General features: G+C 56.4%; 6 protein-coding genes across 6 annotated transcripts; 2 read left to right on the top strand and 4 right to left on the bottom strand.

The window, feature by feature from the left end:
• Positions 1 to 1436: 1436 nt before the first annotated feature.
• GGS23DRAFT_593418 (uncharacterized protein) lies at positions 1437 to 1835 on the top strand (the record flags this gene model as incomplete). Its single annotated transcript, XM_051518033.1, has 2 exons — positions 1437 to 1538; positions 1632 to 1835. 2 exons carry the CDS (start codon positions 1437 to 1439, stop codon positions 1833 to 1835), a joined length of 306 nt encoding a protein of 101 aa, XP_051375393.1.
• Positions 1836 to 2611: 776 nt separating this feature from the next.
• On the bottom strand, positions 2612 to 4270 carry GGS23DRAFT_282638 (uncharacterized protein). Its single transcript, XM_051512566.1, has 3 exons — positions 4152 to 4270; positions 3881 to 4071; positions 2612 to 3765 (listed from the first exon to the last, which is right to left on the bottom strand). The coding sequence occupies exons 2-3, from the start codon at positions 4010 to 4012 to the stop codon at positions 2743 to 2745; spliced, it is 1155 nt and encodes a 384-aa protein (XP_051375392.1). The 5' UTR covers positions 4013 to 4071; positions 4152 to 4270; the 3' UTR covers positions 2612 to 2742.
• A 1117-nt stretch (positions 4271 to 5387) lies between these two features.
• Positions 5388 to 8009, top strand: GGS23DRAFT_615235 (uncharacterized protein; the record flags this gene model as incomplete). The annotated part of the gene is made up of 5 exons (XM_051520707.1): positions 5388 to 5561; positions 5656 to 5810; positions 5870 to 5923; positions 5984 to 6188; positions 6289 to 8009. 5 exons carry the CDS (start codon positions 5388 to 5390, stop codon positions 7681 to 7683), a joined length of 1983 nt encoding a protein of 660 aa, XP_051375391.1. The 3' UTR covers positions 7684 to 8009.
• Positions 8010 to 8213: 204 nt separating this feature from the next.
• Positions 8214 to 8833, bottom strand: GGS23DRAFT_593415 (uncharacterized protein; the record flags this gene model as incomplete). Its single annotated transcript, XM_051518032.1, has 2 exons — positions 8214 to 8314; positions 8395 to 8833. The coding sequence occupies 2 exons, from the start codon at positions 8831 to 8833 to the stop codon at positions 8214 to 8216; spliced, it is 540 nt and encodes a 179-aa protein (XP_051375390.1).
• A 328-nt stretch (positions 8834 to 9161) lies between these two features.
• On the bottom strand, positions 9162 to 13146 carry GGS23DRAFT_282981 (P-loop containing nucleoside triphosphate hydrolase protein). Its single transcript, XM_051512568.1, has 2 exons — positions 11529 to 13146; positions 9162 to 11471 (listed from the first exon to the last, which is right to left on the bottom strand). Exons 1-2 carry the CDS (start codon positions 13027 to 13029, stop codon positions 9490 to 9492), a joined length of 3483 nt encoding a protein of 1160 aa, XP_051375389.1. The 5' UTR covers positions 13030 to 13146; the 3' UTR covers positions 9162 to 9489.
• Positions 13147 to 14105: 959 nt separating this feature from the next.
• GGS23DRAFT_282583 (uncharacterized protein) lies at positions 14106 to 15952 on the bottom strand. The gene is made up of 3 exons (XM_051512565.1): positions 14754 to 15952; positions 14325 to 14698; positions 14106 to 14260 (listed from the first exon to the last, which is right to left on the bottom strand). Exons 1-3 carry the CDS (start codon positions 15856 to 15858, stop codon positions 14189 to 14191), a joined length of 1551 nt encoding a protein of 516 aa, XP_051375388.1. The 5' UTR covers positions 15859 to 15952; the 3' UTR covers positions 14106 to 14188.
• Between the last annotated feature and the right edge of the window lie 1263 nt (positions 15953 to 17215).

Raw genomic sequence — 17215 nt, 5'->3', positions numbered from 1 at the left:
AAATACCTTAGTTAGATTCGAAACAATATCATTCCTTCGTCGAAGCATCCACGAGTGCTACGTTCGGAATAGCTCCCTACTGTAGAGGTTAAGAGGTATCTCAGATTCGAGTGAAAAATCCGAAGTCGGTGGAGGTGCCCCATGATGTGCAGAAATTTCCCAATGTGCCTTGGACCCATGTAGGTGCTGACTAATACTGCATGGCAGGTATTTAGGGGTGGTGAAATTGACGGAGTCTACGTGTATAGTAGGTATAGTAATAACAAGTAGGTAGGTACCTAGGTAGATACCTGCCTGCCTGTAGGTAAGTTAGATCGGGACCTTCTAGGTGGGGCCGAGATGCGGCTCTGACGAGATTCCCGAATAGGAAAATGCATATTTTCAGTTCATCTCTGCCTTCAGCATGGGAACCTTATCTTAGGTACCTTTAGAAGCTTGTCTAGGGAACGATTTGCCCTTTTCCCTGCATGGGCAGCTTATGTGACAGACATATACTCAAAGACTAGGTAGGTATAGAAGCAGTTATAAGGTAGAAACCGCAATGAGTTAAGGTGAGGGGGGATTAAAGGTTCTGCACACTTTGTTCCCATGGCCTAAAGCGTAGCCAGTTAAGAGTTGCCTACGCCACCTACTCCAGGAACCAACCGAGAGCCGGCTGTAGAATGCACGATAGGTATATTATCCTCTTATAAGTAGCTTCATCCATCTACTTTGAATGCCCGGTTCAAGCGTGAACTGACGCCTTGCCGTCTTCTCACACTTACATATACTTGCACTATACGTGCCTGGGCCCCATAGACCTGACTATTCGAGATGAGCCTTCACAGACACAGACGAGGAAACTGTTGTAATCTATACCAGAGACTACAATCACGTTTAGCCCTCTAAATAAAGGACTGAGGAACTTATAGGTTTCCTCTCGCTAGTCGGCCTTGGAAACTACCGTTAGAGTGCTGTAGCCTCAAAACTTCAAATAGCCTTAATCGACAGTGGAAGTAGACATCTATCAACAATCTATGATGCTTGACAATGCTTGCTAGGAAGATGAGGCCTGGCAGAGTTCCACCCTGCCTTAGTTAGTGAAGCGAACAAACCACCGTTTCTCTTTCCCCTCTCCCTTGTAATATCAAAAGTAATTGACCTGGCAATCTTCCTTCTTACCAATTACCAGTCCATCTCCATCATCTCAGCAAAAGCTTCTACATTGGCCCTCTACCAAAATCGACCAACCTTCCAGCCAAACCAGGCCATCGTACCCTCCCCCAGCTGGAGCAGTAGCAGTAGGTCTCTCGCCGCCAACGCCCCCCATCCGACAACCTCCCCGCCCACCACACTACTGCCTGTCACCACGGTCCGCCACTCGCGGACATGCCGTTTGACAGTGAGCCAGTTTGCCCGAAAAGACCAGCGCGCCCCCCGGGGTCTTGCCTGCGTCGATGCCGGTATTAGGCCCTCGTCTCAAGAAACGGACCCGGACCCGGGCCGCAGGCCGCGCCAGGTGGCGCGCCGCGCAGGCTAACACCGCAGTCCCCCCCGCCGTAAGTCCGAACCCCGGCTCCCGGTCCCTCCTCGCCCGATTCAGCGGGCGAGGGGGGGCGAGGGAGCGAGAACGAACCGGATCCTCGGGACAGCCGCTGACGCAGGGGGTGGGGCACCGTGAGCAGCAGGAGCAACAGCACACCCACCGCACGGCCCAGGAATACGAAGTCCCCGAGCGCGTACCCAGCCCGTTTTTCCAGGCGGGCGTCGTGATATTAGTCACGCTGTGCGCCATGCTGTACTTTGCGGTATGGCTTATCATCACGGCCCTCCGATATTATTACTTCAGCGCCTAGGTTCCGATCCCGCACTGTAGACAACGAGCCACGAACAACGAGCGAGCGGCCGTATGTGCCCACAGCAGTGGAAAGATACAGTAGGGATAGGTGTCTTAGGGTGGAATAAAGAGGTACGTATAGAGTATATGGGCGGGTGAGTGGAGAGAGAGAGAAAGCGGAATGGAGAGTAGGCTAACTCATGCAGTTAATTAGGAAGATATCGATATTGCACGAAGCCGATCGAGTTTGAGAGAATGGCGGCATCGAGCTCTGACCGTGAGTGTTGCTCTTACGTTCGTATGCATGCATACATTTATGAGGGCCTGTCTCTAGGTTAGCATAGTTAAAACTATGGGATACTCTGAAGATGCCTCCTTAGCCGTAGTACAACTCGTAAGCTTGTAGGCGTTCCTTGACATGGGGGTAACCTCGCGGGTATTACGGCGTGATAGTAGAGCCTCATAGCAGTGGACGGCAGTCCCAGAGTTTCGGTAATGCAATTCCTCGTTCGGCGACGTAGGCCCCGTCTTGCTCTGCCCACGCTAGACCCTCGTGTCTTTCCAAGCAGGAGTTCCGGGCTTTCGTTATCGTCTGGAGTGTCATAGGCGCCGCGGTTCTTTCTACACGTGTTCGTATGTCCTCCCTCGTGGCTTGAGAGGTCATAAACTGGGAAAGATATAATATTGACTACTCCGTCGCCACCTCATCCTCCGTAACTCCTTGTATAGTAGGCCGCCCCATGTCCCGTGAAGCACCCAACGTACGCTTATGGGAATCTAATTACCCTAATAGAAGGAAATTCCCCAGAGAAAGAACGCTGGGAATATAACTCGACAGACTGGGAGAACAGAAATTCAGCTCGCGTCTATCCCCATCGCCACCATCCACACAACCAAACACCTGACTGGTCAACTGACCACATGTGTCACACCTTAAGCGGGTCGTACACGGTGTCTACCTGTGTCCCGTACGGAGCGTTCGGATGGGGGTCGTACGCAGCACTCGGGTTCCTGCTGTGGCCGCCGGGGCGTCCCTTGCCCTTGTGCTGCTGCATGGGGCCGAGGGCGAAGTCGTTGGGGTACTCGTGGGAGAAGTCGCCCTCGGACGCGATGAGGCCCCGCCTGTCGTCCTCGCCGGAGAGGCCGCGCTGGTGCAGCACCGGCCGCTGCTTCTCCACCTGGACGTACTTGTGCCGGCCCCAAGTCGTGACGCGGCCGAGGAGCCCGGGCGTAGCCGCGCCCGGCACGCCGATCTTGGCGTCGAAGGCGCGCGACGCGGCATCCCCACCGCCACCGCCGCCGGTGGGCTGCCCGGCCGCCCGCGAGAGGAACACCAGATGCAGCGTCGAGGCGAGGGCGGCGGCGGCGGCGGCGAAGCCGAAGCCGAACATCCTGCGGCCGGAGCGCACCTCGAGACCACCGGCGGCAGCGAACGCGTTATGGAAGGCGCCGCGCAGCCTCATGAACTCGACGACGGACGCGATCGCCGCCGCGAGCAGGACGAGCGTGGCGACGCCCTCGAGGCCGGCGGCGGCGCGGATCGTGGCCGGCGGCAGGCAGCGCGAGGCGACGGCGCAGAGGCACGCGATCGCGGTGAGCAGCGCCGCGAGGACGTAGCCGACGCCCAGGAACATGGCGACGCGGGCGTAAGTCTGCAGCTCGTCCGAGTATGCGGCCGAGAAGGTGCTGCGGACCGAGGTGCTGTCGAGCCGCAGGTCGGCGCCGGGGTCGAAGTTGAACCCGATCTCGGGCGCGCCGCACGTCGTCTCGCCGCCGTCGCGGTCGTGCGCGCACGCCGTCAGCAGGCTCAGCGTGTAGGTGTCGGCCAGCCCGAGCGAGGCCGCGCTCGCGTCCGAGCCGACCCAGTCCTGGCCCGACACAGTGGATATGTCCGTGAGCAGCACGGAGCTGCTGAGTTTCGCGGGGATGCTGAGACCGCTTGTGTCGATCTAAGGTGGGTGGGCAAGCATTTTCAGCCCGGCTCGGGGGAAGCGATGGGGGGAAGGATGGAGGTGCAGCGCCGACGAACGAACGAACGAAGGCAATCGGCCTCGGGTTACTTACGGTCATGTACTCGGCCACGACGCGGCCACCCACGCCGGATAGCAGAATGACGAGGACAAAGAGGAGCGAGAGGAGCGAGAAGAAGAGGGCGAGGACCCAGTGAAGTAACGAAGGCTTGCGCGCAGCCGCCATGATGCCGAGCGTTTCTTGTCGTCGTCGTCGTCGTCGTTATCGCCACGGCCGTTGTTGGGCTGCAGATGGTTAGGAGAAGAGGAAAAGGGTCGAGCTGGGTAGCAGGTTCCGTTAGGAGCTTAAGGGGCGGGAAGCGAACGATAAAATTATTATCTTTTTCCCCATGCGAACCGTCGCAAGTGTTTCCCGACCTCACGGTATCGTGGGGATAATAAAAGGGCCCGTTAACCAAGTCGCAGGGCAGGCGAGTTAAGTAGGTATAATAATGGTTAGGTATCGAGGCAGCAGAACATCAACTGCCATCAGCAAGCGACAGCAAGGATAGGCATCCGTCTGGTCGTCGCCCGCACCAATAACGACGCGGAAGCCGACTCTCTATTATAATAGAGAGATAACGAGGGAGGGCGTCTTAGTCCAAGCGCCCAATCCGCGACTATCTATATTATGTCCCATAAGCAAACTAGAGAATTGTTCTTGGAGACGAGCTAAGCGAAGCGTACAGGCGCTCGCTTATTTTCCTGTCGACTTACCAAGACGGCCAGATCCTGTGCCGCCGACCCCCATGCGACGACATTCCTGCCCAATCTCGACACACCAACAACCGACGCGGACCCCCCAGATCCGGATGTGCCAGGCCGGTGCCCATCATAACCTTGACCGTAGGACAGCCCCTTCCAAGACGCTGAGGGATGGCGCTCGAAGGCGTTTTGCTGACGCCAATATGCGGAGATGTCTTTGGCTCTTGCTCTTCGCCCTCGGGATATGAATACCTATGCCGCCAACATGGGGGCCGGGGAGGAACTGTTGCGTGGCGAAGCCATCCGGAAGACGACGCTGCCGGGACCAATTGGCGCAGCTCCCTCTCCACCCGAAAGCGCAATGCAGGCTGCCACCAGTTTCTTGGCTCTGTGGGTGTCGAGATTCCGGGCGCCGGGTGGCTGTTGGACGGGCCAAGTCGCATCCGAGCGTGTGCTGGCACCAACTCGACGATAGCTGAAGGCCCAGGATAGACCGCTCGCTCTCGAAGACTTGGGCAGGACGGAAATAGAATCATTGCTTGCTGCCAGCTCCCTCCAATCGTCTTACACCATTCGGCTCGAGTCCTAGTAATGGTGCCCTCCAAAGTGCACCCAGGTAGGTATCGCAGCCATTTCGACTATCTCGTGGTAGGGCTGATTGGATATGGAAACGACCTGTGCATCCCGGGAGATCTCTCCCCGTTGTCGTCGTCCTAGGATTTAATAAACCATCTCGCGCTCTCATCGGGCTTGCTTTATTGTTATGACCCCCATCATCACAGCGTCTCCTTTCCTCTCCCCTTCTCTCTCCTACCAGCCTATTCTCCGACGCATTCTAGGGAAGAAAGAAGGGAAAGATGTCGTGGATAAAATCCTTCAACGCCGCCCTCTTTGGGCTGGCAGCCCTCTCAAGCATCGCCAGCGCCGCGCACTACGACGTCACGGTTGGCAAAGGCGGCCAGCTCAAATTCGAGCCCGAGGCGCTAACGGCGCACCCGGGCGACACGGTCACGTACCGCTTCTTTGCCAGGGTACGTTGGCGACCCTACCTCTGTCTATCTTCGAGGATTAGCTGGCTATAACCATCCCGAGACGTAGAGCTAACCCGTGCCCCTTTCTCTCCAGAACCACGCCGTCGCCCAGTCCACGTTCGACAACCCGTGCCAGTTGCAAGAGCACGGAATCTTCTCGGGCTTCACTCCCACCGACTCGCCCGACGTAGCGGCGCCGACGACTTTCACCATCACCGTCAACGACACGAAGCCCTTGTGGTTCTACTGGTAGGTTCTCTGCAGACCGCTGTTCCAGGGGTGCGAGCACTGCTGACCCGATCTCCCAGCCCGCAAGTAAATGGGAACCATTGCCAGAGCGGGATGGTGCACTCCATCAACGCGTTAGTCATAGCCCTCCCTGCCTCCCACCGTAGGAGAATAGCATTCTAACCCCGTGCCAGGCCGTACTCGGGAAACACATTCGACGCCTACAAGGCGAAAGCCCAACAGGCCGCGACCCCCAGCACGCCGCCCGTCGGGACCCTGCCCGTGGGTGGTCTGCGGAAGCTCCGCATCGATGTCGGGTTCAACGGGGACCTAGTCTTCAACCCGAACAACATCACCGAGCTCGTCGGCACCGTTCTCGAGTTTAACTACAACCCAGCGGTATGTCTGAGAGCCCGCTCCTAATACTCCCCTGCCTTGCCCTCGTCTCCCCACCAACCTGCCCGCCTACACGTTCTAACCTCGCGGGGCTCTGCTATAGAACCACTCGATCGTGCAATCCTCCTTCGACAAGCCGTGCCAGCCGCTCGAGTCCGCCGACGGCGGCCGGGGCTTCGCGGCGCCCTTCTTCGCGACGCAGCAGGCGCCGTCGGGCGTGACCTTCGAGGTGGCCGTGGCCGACGACAAGCCGATCTGGTTCTACTGCGCGCAGACGGCGCGGACGCACTGCCAGGCCGGCATGGTGGGCGCGGTCAACGCGCCCGCCGAGGGCGACCGCACCTTCGACGCGTACCGGCGGCTCGCCGCGCAGGCGCCGCCGAGCGCCATCCCCCCGCACACCCCGCTCGCCGGCACCCTCAAGGTCAACGGCACCGTGGTCGCCGACGCCGGCGGCGCCGTCCTCGACGCCGGTGACGCCGCCCTCGACCCCTCCCTTGGCGGCGCCGCCCCCCCGCCCCCCGGCACCGACTACCCCCCCTACATCGGCGGCATGGCCGGCGGCAACCAGCCCGCGCGCTACGGCTGGGGCCCCACCCTGTCCGACGACGCCGCCGCCATCCTGCGCGACCTCCACCGCCTCAGCGACGCTCTCGTCCTGCACCTGCTCGAGGGCTACGTGCGCCTCAGCACCGGCCAGGGCCGCTGGGCCGGCGCGTACCCGTCCTCGCTCACGCGCACGCTCGGCTCGCTCGCGGCGCAGAGCCTGATCCACCGGCGCACGTACGCGGACGCGCTGCGGCACTACGAGCGGCCGGCCGTCGGCGCGTGCAAGTACCGCATCAGCGAGCGCGACGACGATGGGGTCGACTCCTGGCTCGACGACGTGCTGCGGCTCCTCGCGCTGTCGGTCGGCGCGAAGCTCGACGCCGTCGGCACGCTCGCCGCCGTGCACGGCAGCGCCAACGAGTCGGCCACGGCCGCCTGGCTCGTGCCCGCGCTGGCCTCCGAGCTCGGCGCCCAGACCCGCGTCGCCGCCGTCCTCAACCTCATGCAGGGCCACGTCGCCGCCGCCGCCCCCCGCGAGGTCCTCATCCCCCACGAGCTCGCCCTCGCCTACGTCGTCGACAAGTACGTCGTGCCCGGCAGCTGCGAGTCCGCCGCCGGCGACGACACCAAGAGCCTCCCCGCCATCGTCATCAAAGAGCGCAAGGTCGCTCCCGGCACCGGCGGACGCCTGCTCGGCGTCGTCGTCGAGCGCCCAGCTGATAACAAAGATGATAACCTGTGGGCGGCCTGGATCGGACAGTGGGGCGGAGCGGATGGCGTTGCCTATACACCCGTAGCGGCCGACGGCACGGCTGCCGTACCCGCCGGCCTCTCCGGTCATGTCTGGCTCGTGCTAACGACGGCCAAGGACATACCCATCGGCGATGTCGCGGATAAGGCAGTGGCAGGACCCGAGATGGTCTGGGTCGCCCAGCAGTGGGTTATTTAGATACATGACGTGTTGAAATCGTGGGGCGTTTGGGATGTATCACCGGGGATGTGTTGGCTGGAGCGTAATGTCTACTATGACATCGATGTTCTAAACATGATTGTCGCAACGTTCATTTTCCTTATATCTTTTTTGGTCTATACCACGGCATGTTTGGGGAGTTGGGGCAATAGAGGGGGAGGGAGGGAGCATCGATTTCGTGCTGTCATTTCAAGCCCATGATACTAAAATAAATACATCACCAGTCTCTGTTTCCGATTATTACCTCGGCAACATGGTATCAGTTACCACTCGCTGAAGAGGTCTTTCTTATGGCTAGAAACAGACTCCTTAACCGTCAACTCGAGATGTAGGTAAGCAAGAGTCGTGGCTTACTGATAATGCTCGAAAGAGTTACACCTCCAAACCCCCTTCACATTCCCCCCTTATTATGAGCATAACGTATGTGCTCGAATCAATCAGCTTCTCGAAGCATGATAATTGCTGTCACTGGTACTCAGAGGGTTATCCCGCTCCTCGTGAGGAGGTGACTAGGAACCGCCGAGGGTATCAGGCCAAGGGAGTAAATGTTCGTCGTCATAGTTGCCCTCCCACATCTCGTCGATTTCGGTAAATTGCTCGGCGGCAGGGTCTAGTCTCAGCGTCGCGACGCCCGCAAATATGCCATACCTACCCAAAGACGACGCGGTGGTTACCTGGAGATGCCGTCACAGGGGTTTGGATGGGTCCGGGCCACGCTGGGGACAGGCCGGGGGTTTAGCGGAAACATGTATAGGCGGTTGCTGTTGGCGAAGCCCAGGTTCTCGGTCGGTGCGTGGAAGTCGTGCGGCTGGAACCTGTGCGGGAACACGGTGTCGCCCCAACGCGGGCGGTCCGCTTCCCTTGTCCTGTACAATAGCCCGAAGCCACGCCGGAACGCATTCCAAACGGACTCAGCGTTGTAATTCGAAATGCCGTCAACTCCCTGCGGGCACAAATACAAACTTGCGATCCAGTTATGTGGGTTGGCACGGTTCCAGTCGTCGGTCATATCACGTTTTTCAAGTGCGGACCCGCGATTGTCATTGTTGGTAACAATATCGAGAGCGAGGCCAAGTGTCGCTCCGGATAAGACGAGGAGGGCGTCGAATTGCTCTGTGATGCTATTCATGATGGGAGCGGCGTAAATCTAGATGTGATGACCCTCCTACTTTTAGTAAAGGACCGCTAGGACAGGAGCAGCACGGTAGACAATCCCATCCTAATCGATGGTTGATTTTGGTTGACAGCCCAGAACCGAAAAAGACACCGAGGGGTAGAAGAGCGACAGTCAAGTGATTTAGTGTTGCGAGTTCCCGTAGAGCTTAAATAGTAGGATCAATGGGCGATCAAGGATGCTCGGAAGGGACTTAGATCACCCCATATACCCATTTAAGCGCACTGCTAGGAGAATGGGGTGTGTATCCGAAACCTTGGGAGCAAGATGGCGGCGCACCAGGATATTGATAGATGGGGATGTGGGTGAGTGATACTGAGGAAAACAAGAAGGCCGGGAGGATATGAGAAGAGGAGACGGGAAGATAGGAAGAGGAGGAAAAGGAGGCAGGGAGGCCTGACTACAGGCGGTTGCTAAGGGAGAGAGGCACAGACAAGGCTCGGCTTGTAGCTTCTCCATCAGCACTTGTCGGTCCATAGGCCGGGCGACCAGTCTTCCGCCGACGTAACCATTACAGTCTGTATAGGCTCATCGGTCGATAGATCTGCCCCAGGTTTGCGTATGGAGGCCGTCTTCAGTACCCGAACCGTATCCGTCCTCGCCCACAACGGTCAGCCACCCTCCAAACCGACCGCTAGATCTACCGTCGGCGTATCCCGCCCCGCCTCGCCGTCCTCTTGGCCGCCCTCCACCTTGACCTCTACTTCGTCGACGAACCTTCGACCCCGCGAGGGGACTGGCGTAGCCAGCACGATTGTTTCGATACCCGCCGGGCTCGACTCTTCCGGCCCCATGGGGAGGGCGTCGACGTCAATTTCCATATTCAGCAGCGCTTGCAGGATGACCGAGCACCCGGCCTTGCTCATTACCTCGTTCGCCTCCCCGCAGAACTCCGAGCAGACACACTCCGGACACCCCGTCTCGCAGCGGCAGTGCTCGACTCGTTCGAGGGCCTGGACGAGGAGTAGTTCGACGAACTCGAACGCCTTGGTGCTGATGCCGGACCCGCTCGCGCCGCCCTTCGCGTCGTAGAACGTCAAGCGGGCGGGCCGCTTCCTCGAGGTCTCCTTCCGTGCAAACTCCTTTAGCCCAGACTTGCACTCCGTCCGGACGTCGCCGGGCAGGCTTATGACGAAGTTGGGCATTAGGCTCATGACGGCATGCTCGGCAGCGTGTATCGCGCCGGCCACGTGAAGGCGGCGCTCCATGAGTATGTCGAGCGCCCGCTTCGGGACGTCGAGCCACATACCTTTGCTGTGCCGGACGATGGGCGGATTATCGACTTGGACGGCGTCGAGGATCCGGCGCTTCCTGTCGACTTTAAAGTATCCAAACACATTCTGCGTCACCCGTATCGAACCGTGAAACGCACGCGACAGCGAACCAGGAATTTTACGTGTAGCTTCTGTCTCTACGGGGTCGACGTCAGTAAAGTCCCGCTGCTGCGTCGTCCACTCGACTTTAACCTTCTCTACCTGGGCCATCTTCCTCTCCGGCTGAAAGTCGCGCACGAGATATGAATTTCCCTGGTGCATGAATATGGCGCCGTCGTAAATAGTGAAGAATGCCCTCGAAGCTTCGAGTTCTTCAAGGACAATATTCCTCCCGTGCGTGATGTCAACGATGGCGAAGTGCTCATCCTCGGTATCTCGGATTGCCACGAACCTAGAAGGAACCGGTCGGAACCTGTCGTGGCAATGATAGTATCCAAGCTCGTCCTTGACTAGGCGTTCTTCTGCAATCTTTGCAAGGTCTTTTGTGAAATAGGCAGCGTCCTCGACGGGTTTGATGGGCATCTCATACGCCGCACACTGAATATGACCCTCCAGGACCAATATGTTGTCCAAATCAACTTGAAGCTCGCAGTTTGGCTTGGTAAAGAGCTCGTCGGGGTTCTGCATATAGTGCTGATCAGTTGAGAAGCAATCCCCAACGAGCACGGACAGCGAATCTTTGTTTCTCCTGCCCGCTCTGCCGCTCTGCTGCCTCAGATTCGAGATCGTGTATGGGAACCCCAAGGTGATAACGCAATCCAAGGTGCCGATATCAACACCCAGTTCAAGGGCAGTAGTTGCGATGATGCCGATAAGCTTGCCCTCAAACATCTCACTCTCGATTCTTCGACGATCTTGGGCTGTATATCCTCCACGGTAACCCATGACGCGAGCCATGCATTCGGGCCTTCGCAGCGATTCCAGCTCACTTTTGGCAGCCGAAACGAGTTCTTCGCACTGTTTCCTCACGCGACAGAACGCTATCACACGAACCCCCCGTAGGACAAGTTGACAGAACAAACGAGCGCATTCGGCAATCGCATTTCCACGGCCGCTGGATGGGTCTCCTGGATCTTTGTAGGGTGTGTTCCAACAGAGGAACTCCTTCCTACCGGAGGGCGAGCCGTCAGAGTCAACCAGATGCACATCGTCGATACCAAAAATGGCCTTGAAATGCTCCCGCGGGTTTGCGACAGTAGCAGAGCACGATATAAACCTAACCTTTCTATTTCCGACGGCGGCGCATATTCGCCGAAGTCGCCGCATGATGAATGCCACATGCGATCCCATCAAGCCGTTATAGTAGTGCAGCTCATCAACTATGAAGAAAATCAGGAATCGGGCCATTACTACTATTTGGGCACAGGTCTACATACCGACAACATAGCGCAGGTTTTTCAGAAAGCTCCGCCATCTGTCCTCTTGCGGGAGGATGGTGAGGTGGAGCATATCCGGGTTCGTGAAGATGATTCGAGCCTCTTCCCGGATCTGATTCCTGTCGTGCATCGGTGTGTCTCCGTCGAATGTCTCGACGAGAATACTCTGCAATCTCGAGAAATATGCCAGCATGTCTTTAAGGCTTTTCCTCTGGTCCTGAGCTAAAGCCTTCGTAGGGAAGATGTATATAGCCCGGGCATTCTGGTCCTGTTCTAAAGCATACAGGACGGGCAATTGGTAAATGAGGGACTTCCCCGAGCTTGTGGAGGTTGAGACCACTACATTGCGGCCCGAATGAAGGTGGTTGATCGCTTCGGCCTGATGAGCGTAGAATTGTGTGATTCCCTTGGCATTGTACAGTGCATTCACCATATCCTGGCTAAGGAGGAAGTCAAGTTCGCCAAAGACTGGCTCTTGCGCTGGGAACACGCGATGTCCGTCCGGGACGATTTGGCCGGTATACCAGGCGCTGTCTTTGAGTTCCTGGATGATTTCCGAAATACTCTTTCTCTCTTTCGGGATCTCTTCTGGGACGGTACTCAACGTAGGCTGGAAGACGGACCCTTCTCGCTCAGGGGGGGTCGGAATATAAGACTCGGCCTCTTGGCGGATCATGATCTCAGGGTCTATATTTGCGTCTACGCAGCGGTTTATGAAAGCGTTCACCGCATTGGTGAACTTCTGGTTACGCTTCTCAATCAGTGTTGTCAGTTGCTTCTGACTGTAGATAGGCATTTTCAAATCCTCATCTCGTAGTTTCCTACTAGGCTTGGTTGGCTCCCCCGTCTTCCTGTGCGGGACCTGCCTTTTGAGGTCATCGTCAACGAACTCGAAATATAAGACTTGTTTGCCGCTAGGCGATATGTCATTGGGATGACGGGCGCCAAGTTCGTCTAGGCCAGTGAAACCACCGACGGAAGCATCGGGAGCAGGGCCCTGGGCAGTGATATCTCTCGATTTTCCGGACTTGAACGTCGTGTCTCTTTCAGCTCCCTTGATATGTATCTGGAGCATATCTTCATCTACGTAACCGAAGTAAATGCCATCAGGTCGTAGTGCCACGACGGTAGCCACATCCTCGACCGTCAGCTCGCGCTTTGTATTCGATTCGACTGCGGACCGGATCGTATCGAAGGTGGTGGCGAGATGCTTTCGCGTAGAACAGAACGTGAAGACCAAGTTAAGAGCCTGGTGGATCTTGTTCAAGTCCACAAACGCCTGCGGCCACTCTATCCGACACTCGACAGCCGGCTTCAGCTTCTTGTGGCCTCGGGGTTGAGGAGTGCTTCTCGAGTTCTGCGGGGAAGGCCCTGATTCCCTAGGGGGGACGGGTGGACGTTCCAAGTGATTGTCTCTCGTGTTGTCGGTAGCATTTTGCCTCTTCCTCTTTTGTTGCTTAACTGAGTTGCCAGAGGCCATATCAGCATCGAAAGGGGACATTTCACTTATAATCGAGATGCATGGGGGTGTGATGGCTAGCCATCAAGGAATCGGCCACTGAATGGGAATGCTATGCTAGATTGAGGAATGTGCTTTGGATTTGACGTGCCAGCCGCGGTTGCTTCTGCGGGGAGCACGAAACTCGGACGTACTCACGTGATCATCCATAATCGATCTTCCCCCTTAGGCCTCAACTTCGCGCCATTGAGACTATCGGATAACTGCATATATCTGAATTGCTTTCCTACCCTAGGTACCTCCTAGCTACCTTAGGTATGAGTATACAGTGCCTAGTATATTTATAGCCGCCTCGTTATGAATCGGGTATAGGTACGCCTTCAGGCTTCCTATGGCTTAGGTAGGCGTAGGTGTAAGATCACGATCATCTCTGCTACTTGAGAGAGGTTCGAGAAAATAGCGCCTGGTTTATTTGGTGTCATCTACCTCGTGTAATGGCAACGGGGGTATCGAAATACAATGCCAGCGCTGTGAAGGCCCGCAAGTGATTCTTGCGCTTTCAAGCCATCACTAGCCAGCTCATGGTGACCCTTCACCTAGTAAGAAACGGCAACCGTTCAGGCTGCAATAAACCCTCCCGTCTGTAATTCCGAGGCCAGCCCACCATCTGAGACACCCACACGAACGCCTATCATCTATGCTCTATACTCGAGCACACCTCCTGTTGTAGTAGTATGCCTCCACTGTCTCCAGAAATGCTCCATACCTCAAGCCCCAAACCGCCTCTTATTAATTAAGAGTCGTCTCTCTCCACATGCCATCTAGTCCGTACTTTTTAGACAAGATGTGTGCCGCCGTCTGTTCTTTTCAATTCTCGTCCAATGTCTTTTTCTCCAGTCTCCTCGTGAAAGACAGCGATCCATCTCTGTTTAGCATCTGCTTAGCATCTGCTTGCTACTGTTAGAGCGGGCCGTAATCAGGTAGTACCCAGGATCACATCATACGGACGCTGCTTGGGCCAAGACTCTGCTGTGAGTATATCCTCCACATTGGGTGTACCGTGCTAGCCAGCCATCAGTTGCCTCGTCGATATAGCTTGTACGGAACACTCTCTTAATGGCAGGATAGGTCGCAGAAAGACACCGAATTATGCAGGTTGCAAGATGATTTTATCACAGTTAGCAATGTTAGCAGCAGCTTCCTAAGCTGACTGAAGCTCGCGCTGGATTTTGCCCACTTCGTTCAGGAAGCTCTTAGCATTAGCCGCGTTCATCTGTAGATCGTCAGTCAGCAGGCCATCTTTTGGCATAGGACAAAGGAGAATGGAACTCGTTCACCTTTATTTGAATACTGACAGCACCGTCATCTTCTATAGCAGTGAAAAGCACACAAGTTGCCTTGACAGTGGATTTCTCCTGAAAACGCATAGCAGGGATCACAGCAGTGTTAAGAATGACTCGGTGTGTCGAATCTTGTCGCATCACCAAACGGACAACCTTAGACTCGGCGTCCTCCAAAGCAGATGCATCGAAACTACCAGGGATTGGCGCACCACTCTCTTCGTCAACGTCAACACAGGCCTGGGGTACGTTGATCTTTAGGTTACCGGCTCCCCGCTCTTTCCAGGAGCTGCTAGCCTTGTCCAGGTGGTATATTTTAGCATGGACTTGGAGGATAGTGGCCTCACCAGCCTCTCCGTCGTCAACAACTACTGCGAAGAGGGTCAGCGTCTAAACGAGACCCCATCACTATACTCAAAAACTTACCCCGATGGAGCTTGGGTTTCTTCTTGTCGTCTACTACAGCCGACTTCTCATCCCGAGTCTCGTTGTCTTCATCGCCATCAACTTCTTCATAATTATTGTCGTCGCCACCGGTGTCGTCTTCGTCCTCGCTCGCGGGCGCTCCGAATGGTTTAGCTGGCTTGCTGCTCTTGAGTATTTCACCAGGGTTTCCGAAACTAGTGAGCGTAGGGGCGCCGGCGCCACCCCCAAAGGTCCCACCAAAAGCACTGCTCCCAAAGGGTTTCGATGCCCCTACCTGGCCAAACGGCGAGGGCGCGTTAGATAGGCTGGCACTACCAAAAGCAGACAGTGTAGGTGTTGTGCCGGCGGTGCCGAATGGCGATTTAGAACCGGACGGGCTGGCAAAGGATGACAAGAGCTTTGCGCCGGCCTGGAGAAACGGCGACGTCTGGGTAGCGAATCCCGCTAATATCGAGTTGTTAAATGCGGAGGCAGATGTGGTTTTCTTCTCGTTTGCGGGGTCGTCGGGGCTCGTTGCCTTTGTTGGTTCCTCGCCAGCCGGTTTATCCACCTTATCGCTAGCCTGGGCCGACTCGGTGGACTCGACGGGTTCGGAGGAAACCTGAGTACGATCAGTTGTAAATTCTGACGGGAAAGGGGGTGGAGGCGAGCTAGGTGGTCGCACAGGAAACTTTTCTAATTTCGCCTTGATCTCGCTCGAGACATCACGCGGTCGCTTCTTCTCCGGTTCAGATCGGTCGGTCCGCCCCAGCGACGCACCAGACTCCGTGCCAATTGGAGAAATGCCACCGTTCGTAGTCGCAGGTACGTCTTTGGGCTCGTCCACTTCGTCATGTGCGCGCTTCTTCTTGGGGGATTGAATCTTTTCCTTCCATCCATCCGACCGGGCTTGAAGGGTCTCCCGGTCGGGCGTAGAACCCGTGCTTGATGCCTTATCATCGCTGGTGGCAGCCTTAGGCGCGGGGTCAATGGCCGCGGTAGACATCACAGATAAGTCTGGCTTATCAGATATGACCGTCTGTCTCAATTCTTTGCGCGCGGCAGCCGTGTCAGGATCCTCGATCGAAGTTTGCTCCGGCGTAGGGGTTCGTCGAATGGGTGCCATCGGCTACGAGTTCAACAGGAAACGGGAAGTAGGGAGAGAGCCGTGGATGAGGTACAGCGTTCCGGAACAGACAGAGGCGAGATTGCGCAAATTTTGACTCAGGAGCGTTTTCGTGGTCTTTGTTAGGGGTGATGGATGGACCTATTGTCGAGGAATCCTCCCGGTTTGACAGATCGTCGATTGAACAAGCTAGATTGACGTATTTGAGAAGAAGAGAAAGGGAGTGACAATTTCGAAGTGTTCGGCGAAAGATGGGCTGCGGCGCGCGGTGACGAGGGCGGTGGGGATTCTGCCGGTTTGACCGGGTACCGCTGTACTCCTCCTCTCTTGGTCTAACGTCCATCCGGCCAAACGGCGGGTGAGTTCCATCTCCATCCCAACGTACCGGGACCATCTAATGTCGGGGCGGATATTGTTTTACCCGACGAGATGACAGCCGGACAAGCCCCGTACCTCCGTATCCAGCTCATTAGCGGGCAAATACCTACATCAGAACCTTCCATATTAGTATCCTACCCGTAGGTACCCAAGGTGCCTTAGGTATCTGCCTACAGATAGAAGTAGCTCCCTAACCTACCTCTACCTGTCCCATGTACCTTGTCGTCTGCATGCGATGTAGTAGGTACATCGGTATGGGTGTTACCCCTTGCTAACGCCCACGTCCACAGGTAATGTGCCCAACTACCTAAACCTACCTACGTAGACCTACCTCGGTACTATGTGAAGGGTCGGCTTCCACGTTTGGCGCTGAACAGGCCAACAAACCCTCAAGTCGTCGAAATGCGAGGTCCAACGAAGTGCCCATTCGCAGGCTTGGGCCGCCATAAAGTCAACCCAACCATGTCACGAGCCCGACATCGTCATACGGAGCTGCTGTTTGTGGCTCGCTGACCAAGCCCGTATATTTTTTCCCTCAATGGTGAAGCACCCGGAAATTACCATAGTGTAAGGCGGAATCTGCCCGCAGCGAATGGCGGCAGGCCAACATAGCCCCAGTAGTAGACATAGATCTTGCGTGCGTACACCTCCTGCCCGAGGCGTGTGTGGTGTTGCTCCCCTTCTCTCTCTCATCACGTCCCGCGGCCGACAATCACATCTCGCAGATATCATCTACGCGCACGGCATAAGCTTCAGCAGGACTGTCGTAATCTCGCTCACATTTCTCTAGTCGAATCCTATAGCATGGAGATAAATACCTACGTCACCGGCTCGCTCAATCAAGTTCCATTCACGACCCGACAATATCGCATATTTGTGAACCAAGGAGCAAGAATTGCTTGTCTATTTGACGATGGTCGACGGAGAACGCGGCGGTGGGGGGTGTCCTACTCCAAGTTGTCGAGCTCGGAGATCACCA

The sequence above is a fragment of the Durotheca rogersii genome, assembly GCF_024521655.1.
Source record: "Durotheca rogersii strain YMJ 92031201 chromosome Unknown GGS23scaffold_3, whole genome shotgun sequence".
NCBI lineage: Eukaryota > Fungi > Ascomycota > Sordariomycetes > Xylariales > Xylariaceae > Durotheca > Durotheca rogersii.
The sequence above is the reverse complement of the archived record's forward strand: the minus strand, read 5'-3'. Positions and strand labels throughout refer to the sequence as shown.

Excerpts from the sequence above, each read along its gene's own strand:
- GGS23DRAFT_282638 (XM_051512566.1), bottom strand. The coding sequence starts at position 4,012 with ATGGCGGCTGCGCGCAAGCCTTCGTTACTTCACTGGGTCCTCGCCCTC. Across the intron at positions 3,766-3,880 it reads TCGTGGCCGAGTACATGACC|ATCGACACAAGCGGTCTCAG; the intron begins GTAAGTAACCCG and ends CACCCACCTTAG.
- GGS23DRAFT_282981 (XM_051512568.1), bottom strand. The coding sequence starts at position 13,029 with ATGTCCCCTTTCGATGCTGATATGGCCTCTGGCAACTCAGTTAAGCAA. Across the intron at positions 11,472-11,528 it reads AAACCTGCGCTATGTTGTCG|TTGATGAGCTGCACTACTAT; the intron begins GTATGTAGACCT and ends TTTTCTTCATAG.
- GGS23DRAFT_282583 (XM_051512565.1), bottom strand. The coding sequence starts at position 15,858 with ATGGCACCCATTCGACGAACCCCTACGCCGGAGCAAACTTCGATCGAG. Across the intron at positions 14,699-14,753 it reads GAAACCCAAGCTCCATCGGG|TAGTTGTTGACGACGGAGAG; the intron begins GTAAGTTTTTGA and ends CCCTCTTCGCAG. Across the intron at positions 14,261-14,324 it reads CTGTCAGTATTCAAATAAAG|ATGAACGCGGCTAATGCTAA; the intron begins GTGAACGAGTTC and ends GACGATCTACAG.